This window comes from Salvelinus alpinus, chromosome 19 (assembly GCF_045679555.1).
Source record: "Salvelinus alpinus chromosome 19, SLU_Salpinus.1, whole genome shotgun sequence".
NCBI lineage: Eukaryota > Metazoa > Chordata > Actinopteri > Salmoniformes > Salmonidae > Salvelinus > Salvelinus alpinus.
In genome coordinates, this window is record NC_092104.1 from 36,959,355 (window position 1) to 36,973,700 (window position 14,346).

At 44.7% G+C, this 14,346-nt stretch overlaps 2 protein-coding genes across 2 annotated transcripts in view; both read right to left on the minus strand.

Annotated features, from left to right (window-relative positions):
• The window catches only part of LOC139545482 (hemicentin-1-like), a 79,054-nt gene extending 74,870 nt beyond the window's left edge, over positions 1–4,184 (minus strand). The window contains exons 1-3 of the mRNA XM_071353295.1: positions 3,616–4,184; positions 532–602; positions 37–195 (exon numbers count right to left, since the gene is read on the minus strand). Coding sequence (XP_071209396.1) covers positions 37–195; positions 532–602; positions 3,616–3,889 — 504 coding nt within the window. The 5' untranslated portion in view covers positions 3,890–4,184. The remainder of the gene's footprint in view (positions 1–36; positions 196–531; positions 603–3,615) is intronic.
• An 8,569-nt stretch (positions 4,185–12,753) lies between these two features.
• The window catches only part of LOC139545481 (neuronal calcium sensor 1-like), a 35,577-nt gene continuing 33,984 nt past the window's right edge, over positions 12,754–14,346 (minus strand). The window contains exon 10 of the mRNA XM_071353293.1: positions 12,754–13,790. The gene's annotated coding sequence lies outside the window, so the exon portion shown is untranslated. The remainder of the gene's footprint in view (positions 13,791–14,346) is intronic.

Genomic DNA, 14,346 nt, shown 5'->3' on the forward strand with positions numbered 1-14,346 from the left:
CAAACAACCCAGCATTTTCTAGAGTGCAATCATTACCTGTGACTGTCGGAGCTGCACCAGCTGCAGTACGTCCCGTTTGAGGCGGTAGTCTTTGGCTCTGGCGTCAGTGAACACGTAGATAAAGGAGCCTGGAAGGGACACCTCCAGAGCCTTCTTTATGGCTCCTATACTCATCTCTGGACAGTCTCCACCTCCCTGAGAGAAGACAAGACACAGACCATTGATCCAACGCCATCACTGAGGGCCTCAATAGGAACAGGAAATGCATCACTATGCATAGTCTAAAGACCTGTGCTGTGTAGCCTAACCATAATCCTATTTAGTTTAGAAACGTATACTGTATTGACTGTAGAGACAATTGGCGTCATATTCTAAGCAGTCGGCATATCTACATATCCTGTATATCCTATAACCTTCCTGGTCTACAGATTGATATAATGTATGTTAAGCCTATCATATGGAGTCTGGCGGATGTTCTGGCAGAGATGGTATAGCTATAACGTTGTATCAGGCTTTGGTTCTGGTACACACTTGGACAAACAGCTCCTGCAGATCCTGCTGGAACTTCTTTGGGTCAGTGGTGATGGACACAGGGCCAATGTCTAGGAGAAAACATAATGTGGATGTTATTAACAGATCATTAAAAAGCTAAGTTAGTTGCACTGAAAAATTATATGGTGCTTGATGATCTACTATGAAAACTACAGGTCTTTCCTATTTTGTTATTTAGCTCTTGGAACATAATAAAAATGGGGAAAGGATGTTGTAGTTGCCACATTGAGTAATTAAAGTCCTCAGTCATCCATGATTTCTGGAGTTAATAGCTAAATGGAGGTACTACTAATTTCAACAGCAGTTCATGCTGCTCAAATCCAATAAAAATGGTATTTGTCACATGCGCTGAATACAACTGGTGTAGACTTCACCTTGAAATGCTTGCTTACGAGCTCTTCCAAACAATGCACAGAAATAAAATACTAACACGAGGAATAAAATACACAAGAATGAAGCTATATACAGGGAGTACCAGTACCAGATCAATGTGCTTGGGTATGAGGTATTTGAGGAAGATATGTACAAGAAGGCAGGGTAAAGTGACTAGGCATCAGGATAGATAATAATAACATTAAAATAAAGAACAGATGTCACGCCCTGACCTTAGAGAGACGTTTTATTTCTCTATTTGGTTAGGTCAGGGTGTGATGTGGGGTGGGCATTCTATGTTTTGTATTTCTGTGTGTTTGGCCGAGTGTGGTTCCCAATCATAGGCAGTTGTCTATCGTTGTCTCTGATTGGGAATCATACTTAGGCAGCCTGTTTTGCTACCTTTGTTGTGGGTAGTTGTCTTTGTTAGTGGCCTGTGTAGCCCTAGTCAGCTTCACGTTCGTTTTTGTTGTTTCTTGTTTTGTTGGTGACATTTATAATAATGGAAAATGTACGCTTACCACTGCACCTTGGTCCGGTCATTTCCCTGACGACGTTCGTGACAACAGAGTAGCAGCAGCAAATGATGAGTGTAAAAGTGTGTGTGTGTGAGTGTGTGTGTGTGTGTAATCTGTATGTATGTGTGTTTGTGTTGGAGTATCAATGTAGTGTGTGTGAGAGACTGTGTATATGGTTTACTTAGGGTCAGTGCAAGATAGAATCATTGCAGATAGTTCGGGAACCATTAATTTACTATTTAGCACTGGCTATTTAACAGTTTTATGGCTTGGGGGTAGAAGATGTCTCAAAGCCTGTTGGTCTGAGAGGCAATGCTCAGGTACCATTTGCCAGACGGTAGCAGAGTGAACAGTCTATGGCTTTGGTGGCTGTAGTTTTAGGAAATGTTTCGAGCCTTCTTCTGACACCACCTGACATAAAGGTCCTGGATGGCAGGGAGCTCAGTAATGTATTGGGCTGTCCGCACCAGCCTCTGTAGCGCTTTGCGGTCAAGGGCGATGCATTTGCCATACCAAACGGTGATGCAACCAGTCAAGATGCTCTTGATGGTGCAGCTATAGAACTTTTTGAGGATCTGAGGGCCTATGCCAGAAATAATGGCCGTAGTCCCCTAAATCATTACTGGTGGACAATTAAGTATCACATACAGTACATGCTAGATGCTATATTATAAACTGAGTGGTTTGAGCCCTGAATGCTGATTTGCTGAAAGCCATGGTATACCACAGCTATGACCAAATATGAATTTACGTTAATTACGTTGGTAACCAGTGTATAACAGCAATAAGGTACCCCAGGGGTTTGTGGTATATGGCTAATATACCACGGCTAACAGCTGTATCCAGGCACTCCGCGTTGTGTCGTGTTAAGAACAGCCCTTAGCCATGGTATATTGGCCATATACCACACCCCCTTGTGCCTTATTGCTTAAATATAGCATGTCTGTGGTGATATTGTGCCATCTTAAAAATGCCCATGATGACTGAGTAATCATTAGTTGTGTTTAGTGCTCAAGTCAGCACTCTCTGTTGGGTGACCTGAACTTCTCTCATACTGCAGTGGACCCCAATGTGACTAATAACAGCCTGCTAAGATCTGACACTTATTTGGAATCCTTCAGGGGCTGGTCGATGGAGCAGTAAACATTAATCAACACACAGAGAATATATTGACTGTCATATAGAATAGCTTGCCATATAGAACAGTTTTTCACTCTAGTGTGAGGGAGAGGCCTGTAGATTGGGTTAGGGTGTGTTTGTGTGTGTGTGCTTCAAGCTTTGCCATCCCATTGCTTACCAAATATAACTATTAGACATTGATAATACGTGGACATGTCAGACTGCCAGACTACCTGGTGAGTATTTATTGATCCCTCTCTCTCCCTCTGTCATTTTTTTGTCTGGCTTTTTAAGGCTTTGTCCCCACTTCAGTCATAAGAGCCCATACAACATAGACACTGTCACGCCTCTTTGTCACCCTGTTTCTTTGCAATCTTAGGAGGCTTATAAAGTCACCCAAGGGCACAGTAAATTAAACACAGATAAAATATGTGGCGTTAGTGTAGCTAGCCGAGCACACCATCCCCTTCTCAGCCTCCAGCCCTTCCACCCAGGGTTGGTTACTGGGGCTGGTAGGCTTTCCGGAGGGGTGGATGGGGGTGATTGGGGTAATTACACACAAGCAGACAGCATATGCTTCTCATCAGGGCTCAAACACCCTCCCCCATTAGGGCACTCTCTTTTTTTCAAGCTCCAGCTTTCCCATAGAGGTTGAGTGGAACAGGGGCGCTTGGGGACTCATCCTATACTTGTATTTGTGGCCAAAGCATAAATAAATAAATAAACTGTTTTAAAAAACCCACCTTAAATTTGTATTTCAAACAGAAGTTTTAAAAATGCTTGCTATTTCCTCAGAGGATGATGTCATCCTCCTGAAGAAGTTGAGCTGGCCCATCACTTCCTATTGTAATTAATGATGTCATATTTCATAGAAATCTAGAAACACTGGACAGTTCCTTTAATGTTTGATCTGATTGAGGCCTTATTGTTTAATGTCAATTGTTTAATGTAAATAATGTAGGCCTATTGTCATTTGTCTTTTTCAAAAATGCTAAATATCTTACTCTTGTAAGAAATAATAAGGGTTATGCAACTTTTCCAAAAGTTGTTTTACCTGGGTCATGAAATGGCACGAGGACAAAGTTTTTGATGGGTCTTGTCCTCCGGTTGAGGGTCTTTTCCAGGATCCGAGAGGCACCATCTATCACCTGTTTGAGGTCGTCATACATTGAGCCAGTAACATCGAACACAAATGCCAGGGTTGAAGCGCTGTCACTGTCCATGGAATCAATGTGCTCCTGGCCACCCTCAACTCGCGGGTCGGTCAGGACTTTGTGCCCGCAAATAAAGAGCGCCAAGACAAGGCACTTCAACATAATAGCGGTCATTCTCAATTTACTGCATCTGTGTTTGATTTCATAAATGTAACAAACCAGTTAAAACACTAACACATAAAAAAAATACGTTTTGGCGCATCCCCCACAAAAATGTATCTATAGAAATCGAAATATTGCCAAAGACAACCAAACTAAAAATCTTTGAAAAATGTTGTGCCTCAACTGAAATAGCCTACATGTAGATCTAGACTAGATGGTGTAGCGCGTTATTTCGTCCCGAGTAACATCCATGCACAAAAGTTTGGACGGATTGAAGAAAGCAGCTCCTCTGGAGAAATGGTAGTGTATGCTGAGCGCTCGGAACGGGGGCAGGGATGGGTGTTAAAAGGGTCCTGAGTAGGAACAAGCATATTTTATTTGTGTAACTTGACCCGGCTATCACTTCCAGCCCAACCCCGTCCACATTCTCCTGGCCGGGTACTCATGGCTGGATCCGGTCAACTTTATGCCAAGCTAGAGGTGCAATTGTGCTCAACTTTTAAGCAATTTTACAGTGGAGAAGAATTGTTTTCATGACTCAGCATTGTCGAAATGGCTTGAGCTTTATTATAACAGCAGTGTTTATGTTTAGCTGGCATATCACGCACCTTGCATCCCCTAAAAGGGGGAGGGGGGGGGTCCATAGGCTCTGTGGCCCCCACCCCCCCCAAAAAAAATAATACACAAATATTATAATATAATCAGGGAGTTGGTCAACCATGGTGTGTAAAATAATTAATTTGAAGAATGTATCTGCACTGTATGTTTGTTAGCTTGCTAGCCAGCCAGAGGAATAATTCGTTTAATTTGACAAATTAACTGCTAATTTGCCAACATTCCATTCAAACAATGCAATCAATCCACAGCCATACACTGACTGAAATCACTAGATGATAGGATTTAAAATGTTGTAAATGCAACAAGCACTGGTATTGTATCATATAATAGCACTCTCAGCTTTCCAAGAAACAAAACATTTAGACATTTATGGTATGTTTACATATATTTTAGAGGCTATTTATGTTATGCTGGTGAATGAGGACCCAAAAGCGACTTAATAGAAACAGAGTCTTTATTCCAGTCTTAAACAAAAAACGATACTCCTGGATATTATCTTAGGTAAATCCAAAACAGGAAAACTGAAATCCTCTCGTCAGTAGAGAGGAACGACTGGAGACGCGACCACAGACTGCAGGTCGCTTCGGGAAGGCACAGGCCGTAGCTGACATAGACACCTGCTCACACGCAGCATCTGAAGAAGGCAAAAACACGACAGGGCGGAACAAGGACACAGAACAGCAAACATCAAATAAGGATCCGACAAGGACAGAAGCGGAAAACAGAGGGAGAAATAGGGACTCTAATCAGAGGGCAAAATAGGGGACAGGTGTGAAAGAGTAAATGAGGTAGTTAGGAGAATGAGGAACAGCTGGGAGCAGGAACGGAACGATAGAGAGAGAGAGAGCGAGAGAGGGAGAGAGGGAGGGGGAGAGAGAGGGATAGAAAAAGGGAAAGAACCTAATAAGACCAGCAGAGGGAAACGAATAGAAGGGAAGCACAGGGACAAGACATGATAATCAATGACAAAACATGACAGTACCCCCCCACTCACCAAGCGCCTCCTGGCGCACTCGAGGAGGAACCCTGGCGGCAACGGAGGAAATCATCAATCAACGAACGGTCCAGCACGTCCCGAGATGGAACCCAACTCCTCTCCTCAGGACCGTAACCCTCCCAATCCACTAAGTACTGGTGACCACGTCCCCGAGAACGCATGTCCATGATCTTCCGTACCTTGTAAATAGGTGCGCCCTCGACAAGGACGGGGGGGGGGGGAGGGAAGACGAACGGGGGCGCGAAGAAAAGGCTTGACACAGGAGACATGGAAGACAGGGTGGACGCGACGAAGATGTCGCGGAAGAAGCAGTCGCACAGCGACAGGATTGACGACCTGAGAGACACGGAACGGACCAATGAACCGCGGAGTCAACTTGCGAGAAGCTGTCGTAAGGGGAAGGTTACGAGTGGAAAGCCACACTCTCTGACCGCGACAATACCTAGGACTCTTAATCCTACGTTTATTGGCGGCTCTCACAGTCTGCGCCCTGTAACGGCAAAGTGCAGACCTGACCCTCCTCCAGGTGCGCTCACAACGTTGGACAAAAGCCTGAGCGGAGGGAACGCTGGACTCGGCGAGCTGGGACGAGAACAGAGGAGGCTGGTACCCAAGACTACTCTGAAACGGAGATAGCCCGGTAGCAGACGAAGGAAGCGAGTTGTGAGCGTATTCTGCCCAGGGAAGCTGTTCTGCCCAAGACGCAGGGTTTCGAAAAGAAAGGCTGCGTAATATGCGACCAATCGACTGATTGGCCCTTTCTGCTTGACCGTTAGACTGGGGATGAAACCCGGAAGAGAGACTGACGGAAGCACCAATCAAACGACAGAACTCCCTCCAAAACTGTGACGTGAATTGCGGGCCTCTGTCTGAAACGGCGTCTAACGGGAGGCCATGAATTCTGAACACATTCTCAATGATGATTTGTGCCGTCTCCTTAGCGGAAGGAAGCTTAGCGAGGGGAATGAAATGTGCCGCCTTAGAGAACCTATCGACAACCGTAAGAATCACAGTCTTCCCCGCAGACGAAGGCAGACCGGTAATAAAGTCTAAGGCGATGTGAGACCATGGTCGAGAAGGAATGGGAAGCGGTCTGAGATGACCGGCAGGAGGAGAGTTACCTGACTTAGTCTGCGCGCAGTCCGAACAAGCAGCCACGAAACGGCGCGTGTCACGCTCCTGAGTAGGCCACCAAAACCGCTGGCGAATAGAAGCAAGCGTACCCCGAACGCCGGGGTGGCCAGCTAACTTGGCAGAGTGAGCCCACTGAAGAACAGCCAGACGAGTAGAGACAGGAACGAACAGAAGGTTACTAGGACAAGCGCGCGGCGACGCAGTGTGAGTGAGTGCTTGCTTTACCTGTCTCTCAATTCCCCAGACAGTCAACCCGACAACACGCCCTTCAGGGAGAATCCCCTCGGGGTCGGTAGAAGCCACAGAAGAACTAAAGAGACGGGATAAGGCATCAGGCTTGGTGTTCTTATTTCCCGGACGATAAGAAATCACGAACTCGAAACGAGCGAAAAACAACGCCCAACGAGCTTGACGTGCATTAAGTCGTTTGGCAGAACGGATGTACTCAAGGTTCTTATGGTCAGTCCAAACGACAAAAGGGACGGTCGCCCCCTCCAACCACTGTCGCCATTCGCCTATGGCTAAGCGGATGGCGAGCAGTTCGCGGTTACCCACATCATAGTTGCGTTCCGATGGCGACAGGCGATGAGAAAAATAAGCGCAAGGATGGACCTTATCGTCAGAATGGAAGCGCTGGGACAGAATGGCTCCCACGCCCACCTCTGAAGCGTCAACCTCGACAATGAATTGTTTAGTGACGTCAGGAGTAACAAGGATAGGAGCGGATGTAAAACGCTTCTTGAGGAGATCAAAAGCTCCCTGGGCGGAACCGGACCACTTAAAGCACGTCTTGACAGAAGTCAGAGCTGTGAGAGGGGCAGCCACTTGACCGAAATTACGAATGAAACGCCGATAGAAATTAGCGAAACCGAGAAAGCGCTGCAACTCGACACGTGACTTAGGAACGGGCCAATCGCTGACAGCCTGGACCTTAGCGGGATCCATCTGAATGCCTTCAGCGGAAATAACAGAACCGAGAAATGTGACAGAGGAGACATGAAAGGCGCACTTCTCAGCCTTCACGTAGAGACAATTCTCTAAAAGGCGCTGGAGTACACGTCGAACGTGCTGAACATGAATCTCGAGTGACGGTGAAAAAATCAGGATATCGTCAAGGTAAACGAAAACAAAGATGTTCAGCATGTCTCTCAGTACATCATTAACTAATGCCTGAAAGACAGCTGGAGCATTAGCGAGACCGAACGGCAGAACCCGGTATTCAAAATGCCCTAACGGAGTGTTAAACGCCATCTTCCACTCGTCCCCCTCTCTGATGCGCACGAGATGGTAAGCGTTACGAAGGTCCAACTTAGTAAAGAACCTGGCTCCCTGCAGAATCTCGAAGGCTGACGACATAAGGGGAAGCGGATAACGATTCTTAACCGTTATGTCATTCAGCCCTCGATAATCCACGCAGGGGCGCAGAGTACCGTCCTTCTTCTTAACAAAAACAAAACCCCGCTCCGGCGGGAGAGGAAGAAGGCACCACGGTACCGGCGTCGAGAGAAACAGACAGATAATCCTCGAGAGCCTTACGTTCGGGAGCCGACAGAGAGTATAGTCTACCCCGAGGGGGAGTGGTCCCCGGAAGGAGATCAATACAACAATCATACGACCGGTGAGGAGGAAGAGAGTTGGCTCTGGACCGACTGAAGACCGTGCGCAGATCATGATATTCCTCCGGCACTCCTGTCAAATCACCAGGTTCCTCCTGAGAAGAGGGGACAGAAGAAACAGGAGGGATAGCAGACATTAAACACTTCACATGACAAGAAACGTTCCAGGATAGGATAGAATTACTAGACCAATTAATAGAAGGATTATGACATACTAGCCAGGGATGACCCAAAACAACAGGTGTAAAAGGTGAACGAAAAATCAAAAAGGAAATGGTCTCACTGTGGTTACCAGATACTGTGAGGGTTAAAGGTAGTGTCTCACATCTGATACTGGGGAGAAGACTACCATCTAAGGCGAACATGGGCGTGGGCTTCCCTAACTGTCTGAGAGGAATGTCATGTTTCCGAGCCCATGCTTCGTCCATAAAACAACCCTCAGCCCCAGAGTCTATCAAGGCACTGCAGGAAGCAGCCGAACCGGTCCAGCGTAGATGGACCGACAAGGTAGTACAGGATCTTGATGGAGAGACCTGAGTAGTAGCGCTCACCAGTAGCCCTCCGCTTACTGATGAGCTCTGGCTTTTACTGGACATGACATGACAAAATGTCCAGCAGAACCGCAATAGAGGCAAAGGCGGTTGGTGATTCTCCGTTCCCTCTCCTTAGTCGAGATGCGAATACCTCCCAGCTGCATGGGCTCAGTCTCTGAGCCGGTGGGAGGAGATGGTTGAGATGCGGAGAGGGGGAACACCGTTAACGCGAGCTCTCTTCCACGAGCTCGGTGACGAAGATCTACCCGTCGTTCTATGCGGATGGCGAGTGCAATCAAAGAGTCCACGCTGGAAGGAACCTCCCGGGAGAGAATCTCATCCTTAACCTCAGCGTGGAGTCCCTCCAGAAAACGAGCGAGCAACGCCGGCTCGTTCCAGTCACTGGAGGCAGCAAGAGTGCGAAACTCTATAGAGTAATCCGTTATGGATCGATCACCTTGACATAGGGAAGCCAGGGCCCTGGAAGCCTCCTTCCCAAAAACTGAACGATCAAAAACCCGTATCATCTCCTCTTTAAAGTTCTGATAATCGTTAGAATACTCAGCCCTTGCCTCCAAGATAGCTGTGCCCCACTCCCGAGCCCGACCAGTAAGGAGTGATATGACGTAAGCGATCCGAGCTCTCTCTCTTGAGTATGTGTTGGGCTGGAGAGAGAACACAATATCACACTGGGTGAGAAAGGAGCGACACTCAGTGGGCTGCCCAGAGTAACATGGTGGGTTATTAACCCTAGGTTCCGGAGACTCGGAAGACCAGGAAGTAGCTGGTGGCACGAGACGAAGACTCTGAAACTGTCCTGAAAGGTCGGAGACCTGAGCGGCCAGGGTCTCAACGGCATGACGAGCAGCAGACAATTCCTGCTCGTGTCTGCCGAGCATTGCTCCCTGGAACTCGACGGCAGTGTTGCGAGAATCCGTAGTCGCTGGGTCCATTCTTGGTCGGATCCTTCTGTTATGCTGGTGAATGAGGACCCAAAAGCGACTTAATAGAAACAGAGTCTTTATTCCAGTCTTAAACAAAAAACGATACTCCTGGATATTATCTTAGGTAAATCCAAAACAGGAAAACTGAAATCCTCTCGTCAGTAGAGAGGAACGACTGGAGACGCGACCACAGACTGCAGGTCGCTTCGGGAAGGCACAGGCCGTAGCTGACATAGACACCTGCTCACACGCAGCATCTGAAGAAGGCAAAAACACGACAGGGCGGAACAAGGACACAGAACAGCAAACATCAAATAAGGATCCGACAAGGACAGAAGCGGAAAACAGAGGGAGAAATAGGGACTCTAATCAGAGGGCAAAATAGGGGACAGGTGTGAAAGAGTAAATGAGGTAGTTAGGAGAATGAGGAACAGCTGGGAGCAGGAACGGAACGATAGAGAGAGCGAGAGAGGGAGGGGGAGAGAGAGGGATAGAAAAAGGGAAAGAACCTAATAAGACCAGCAGAGGGAAACGAATAGAAGGGAAGCACAGAGACAAGACATGATAATCAATGACAAAACATGACAATTTATACAGAAAATGTGTACAAAACCTGTATAAACTGTATTTAGGATTATATGACAATATTGTAGGTTAACAATAATTAAATTACACCATTTCTGATACATCACATGCCTTTGTTTCATTTTCCTGCGTAAGAAAAATTAGGATTATGCCTCTAATGCCATTAATTCCAATTAGACTGATTTAGATTTCTCTCTGATCAATATGGCTGCCATTTTCACCCCATTTGGAAATGTGAAGGTTTATAACGTAGCCCTTCTAGTAATTTAATAGGATCTCTATGGTTGCTCCCCCCTCCCCAGGTAAGATATGAACACGTCATAAGCCATGTAAAAAAAAAAATTGAATTACAGGAAATCAGTTGTAAAACTGCACCCTTTTCTCTCAGCAGCATTGGAAAATGTGTAGAATAGCAGGAAATTAGCTTTAAAAATGATACATTCTCTCAGCCTCATTCCAAAATGTATAGAATAGTATGAAATTAGCTACGGTATAAAACTGCATATTTTCCTCTCTGCCCCAATGGCAATATGTGTAGAATTGCAGGAAATTTGCTTTAAAGTGACAAATTCTCTCAGCCTCATTGTAAAATGTGTAGAATAGCATGAGATTAGTTGTCTCTGGAAAAAAAGACACCAAAATATATGTATATATAAATATGTATATAAATATATCCCGCTGGTGAATAAATGGAGTCAGTGGCTTGACATGAGACAGAAATGCCAGATGCTTCTTCAGAGGAAAGGCTGAGGAAGCCAAGCATCCCTTTCTCGTCGGATTACAGATCCTGATAAGAACGGATACTTCGATTACATCACATGGTGAGGCAGTCGCTCTCAGGGATTTATCTATTTTAAGATTTCTTACTGAGTTTTATTTGAGCACAAAGAAGTGTCAAGCCATGCAAGCCAAGAGATTGATGCAGCATATCGGACGTTTGGCGAGGAGAGAAGGCAACCATACAAGAGGAAGGAAAGGGTCTGCAAGAATGAAAACATTTTAATGACCCCAAAAAAGAACCATTGGTGTCAGAGACAGGTTGAACCTTTCTTCAAGAAATTGACAGAGATTTTAGAGTCACACTTTTGTGCCTAAAGGAATCATGATTTCAGTCTACTATTCCACAATTCTGCTTACCCAAGAAAAGCATACCTTTTATGGGATGCCGCTGCAACACCAATGCCAGGACACAATGACTTAAAGATGTTTACTGCAATGATAAAGAAATGTTCTCCTTCTAAACCTACCAGGTCATTATTTAGACTTACTGTATGAGCTTGGCCCACTTTGGTCCTCCTTTGGCATGTAGTAACTCCAGTTCTAATGGCTCTTATATCTCCTGCATCCAGACCAGTAGGATAAGAATGGACAGACAATGTTAAACAGATTAATGGCCTAGTGGAACTTGCTGAGGGCCTGGCTAGCCTCTACCCAGCCACTATGATGTTTTCAACTGCACAGGGATGGCACATATCAGACACCAAGAAAATCTCACTAATTCTTAATGGTCTCTTCTAAGTGTGCTAGTCTGCTGTAGGAATACTTGAAGTTAGGTCAGGACATAAAAACTTACACTGCGAACCTATGGTGTAGCAGTAGATTATGGATTTGAAGTGGAAAGCAATACTAAGGCCTGTCTTTACTCATATCTACAGTATGAACTGTCTTAAAGCACTGTTTAATGAACAAGTTACAGTCAATGTAATCCTTAATTCATTATAACAGGGTAATTCATGTTTAAGTTGAACAAAAGTCTGAATCTCCATTGAACAATTACTTCAACCACTTTCTGGCTGAGTTCTGTTCCTGTATCCCTTTTGAATCAAAGGGTATTTGAGGGAACCGAGACACCATTTCGGAAACGAGTTGAGTTTAGAGAGCTTTGAGGTTGAATTTACAAAAACAGAATTTCAATCACACAGAATGTAAAGGCAGCCATTTAAAGGTCCACTATGCAGAAATCGCTCCGACATTTCCTGGTTGCTAAAATTGTAATAGTTTGCCTAATTTCAGTTTATGTAACAAAACAAGCAAGTATAGTGTAGAGAATCATCATATCATCTAAACCGCTGTAAAATATATTTTCAATAACCCAAAATATTGTATTTTCAGGTGTTTCAAGATGGTGTACAAAACCAAAAGATGCAAAAACAAAATTTATGAACGGGAAGCATAAAAATAGCGCACATAGAACAGGTCTACAGCTTCTTAGACTTAATTTCAATGGGAATAACAGGTCTATAACTCACATTTCTATGTGAATTTGGTCGGGTCGTTCAAAAAGTTACATATTGCAGCTTTAAAATGCATTTTACTCTGTGTTCTGTGTTGTTCAATGTAAATGACAGCACAGGGGGAAATTATCTGTATCACTTGAGTAAGGCTAAATCAGTGAAGCTGACAAATGCCTAATGTTAAGATTGAAATGACCGAGACTGAACGGGAAAGGCATCATCACATGCTGGGATTTATGGCTTCTGTTGAACACACAGGACAGACACAAAAAGGACAGGCTCAAACACACATCCTGCAAAAAGCTTTACAACGAGAATGTATGTCTGTTTGTTCTCAATAGCTGAAGCCTTGTGTATACACAGGGTGGAGTAAGACTACGTCAAAGGAAATAATGAGCCTCAATTGAGACATGTCAACTGTGAGGAATTACACTGTGTTGCTTGATCATGTCATTCAGGATGTGGCATTGAGACATTACAGTGCCTGGACAGTAGTGCTGATGGGAAACGGCACATACATCCAACACAATAGGAGGCACATAACCGAAACATAATAAATTAAGCCTTACAAATGAAAGCCCCTCCCTGACCACTTATTCCTCAAATAAAAATATGAAAGATAACTAAGGAAGCAGTTTGTGCAGGAAGCAGGAAGAAAAAAAGCATTCCATTAATTTGATTAAAAAACGATTAAGCTTAATTTCATGTTAATGAACAGCACTCCAACAAACGCAGCAAAGCAACACAAAATAACAAGACTATTTATAGTATATCCTATATACATGGATTTATAAATAAGTTGATCTCCCTCAACACTCTCAAAAACAATCAGTGCCTGCTGATGTCTCCTGCTGTAGTCTTTCAGGTAGCCATGTGACAGCTCTCCACGTGTCAGTCACACCACTCTGACTCTGTTGAGCGCCGTTCACAGTTCACACACACCTCAAGGGGTATCCTCCAGTATAGTCCACAAGGAAAAACAACTGCCTTGCTTGTATGTGTAAGTTCAGTGTATATTCCCCTCTTGTCCTTTTTTATTTTACATTTTTGTATATCAGAGCGCTCAGAGTTGTTTTCAATGCTTAGAGTGCAGATGAATATGTGCAATTGACAGCAGCAGTATTACACAAGTCCTTGCCATTCTCCTCACCACACATCTCCTTCTGGATGGTGCATGGAGGGATGTTGATGCTTGTAGATGCTTTTTTCTCATAGCAGGTGTGATGGCACTATGTTCGACTCATCTGCGAATCTGTAATAATAATCACCATTGAGTTCAATGTGACAATGAAATCAGACATGGACACAAACAGTGCAAGATCCTATTGACAAAAGAGACACAGAACTAACAAGTAAATGCAGTGCTACTTTAAACCCAAGCTGTCCCATATATGTGTCTATATTGAGCTGAAACACACTCTATCCCATGTTGAGCAGGTTGTCAGCTACAGCAATAATGGGCTGTGGAATACATTAGACAGAGGGGAGGATAGACCAGCTAACTGCCCTTTCTCCTCTCTGAGCACTGCATGGCTGTTTCATTGCCAGCAATCAGCAGAGGGCACTTGAATAATGCATAAGGACAAACTGTGGTCTGACAATGGCGGCTTTGCATTGTTTTCAGACCGAGTCTCTGACCTCTACACTATACTGCACTTTGTAAACTGTAGTATTCTCAATAACACACATTGTCATCCTCAAACAGATCAATTGACCACACAATTCCTTGTTTCTCTTATTATAAAACATGATTTTGATTATATGATACAGTATGTACAACCGTATGACATTTCCACCACTGGAGTATT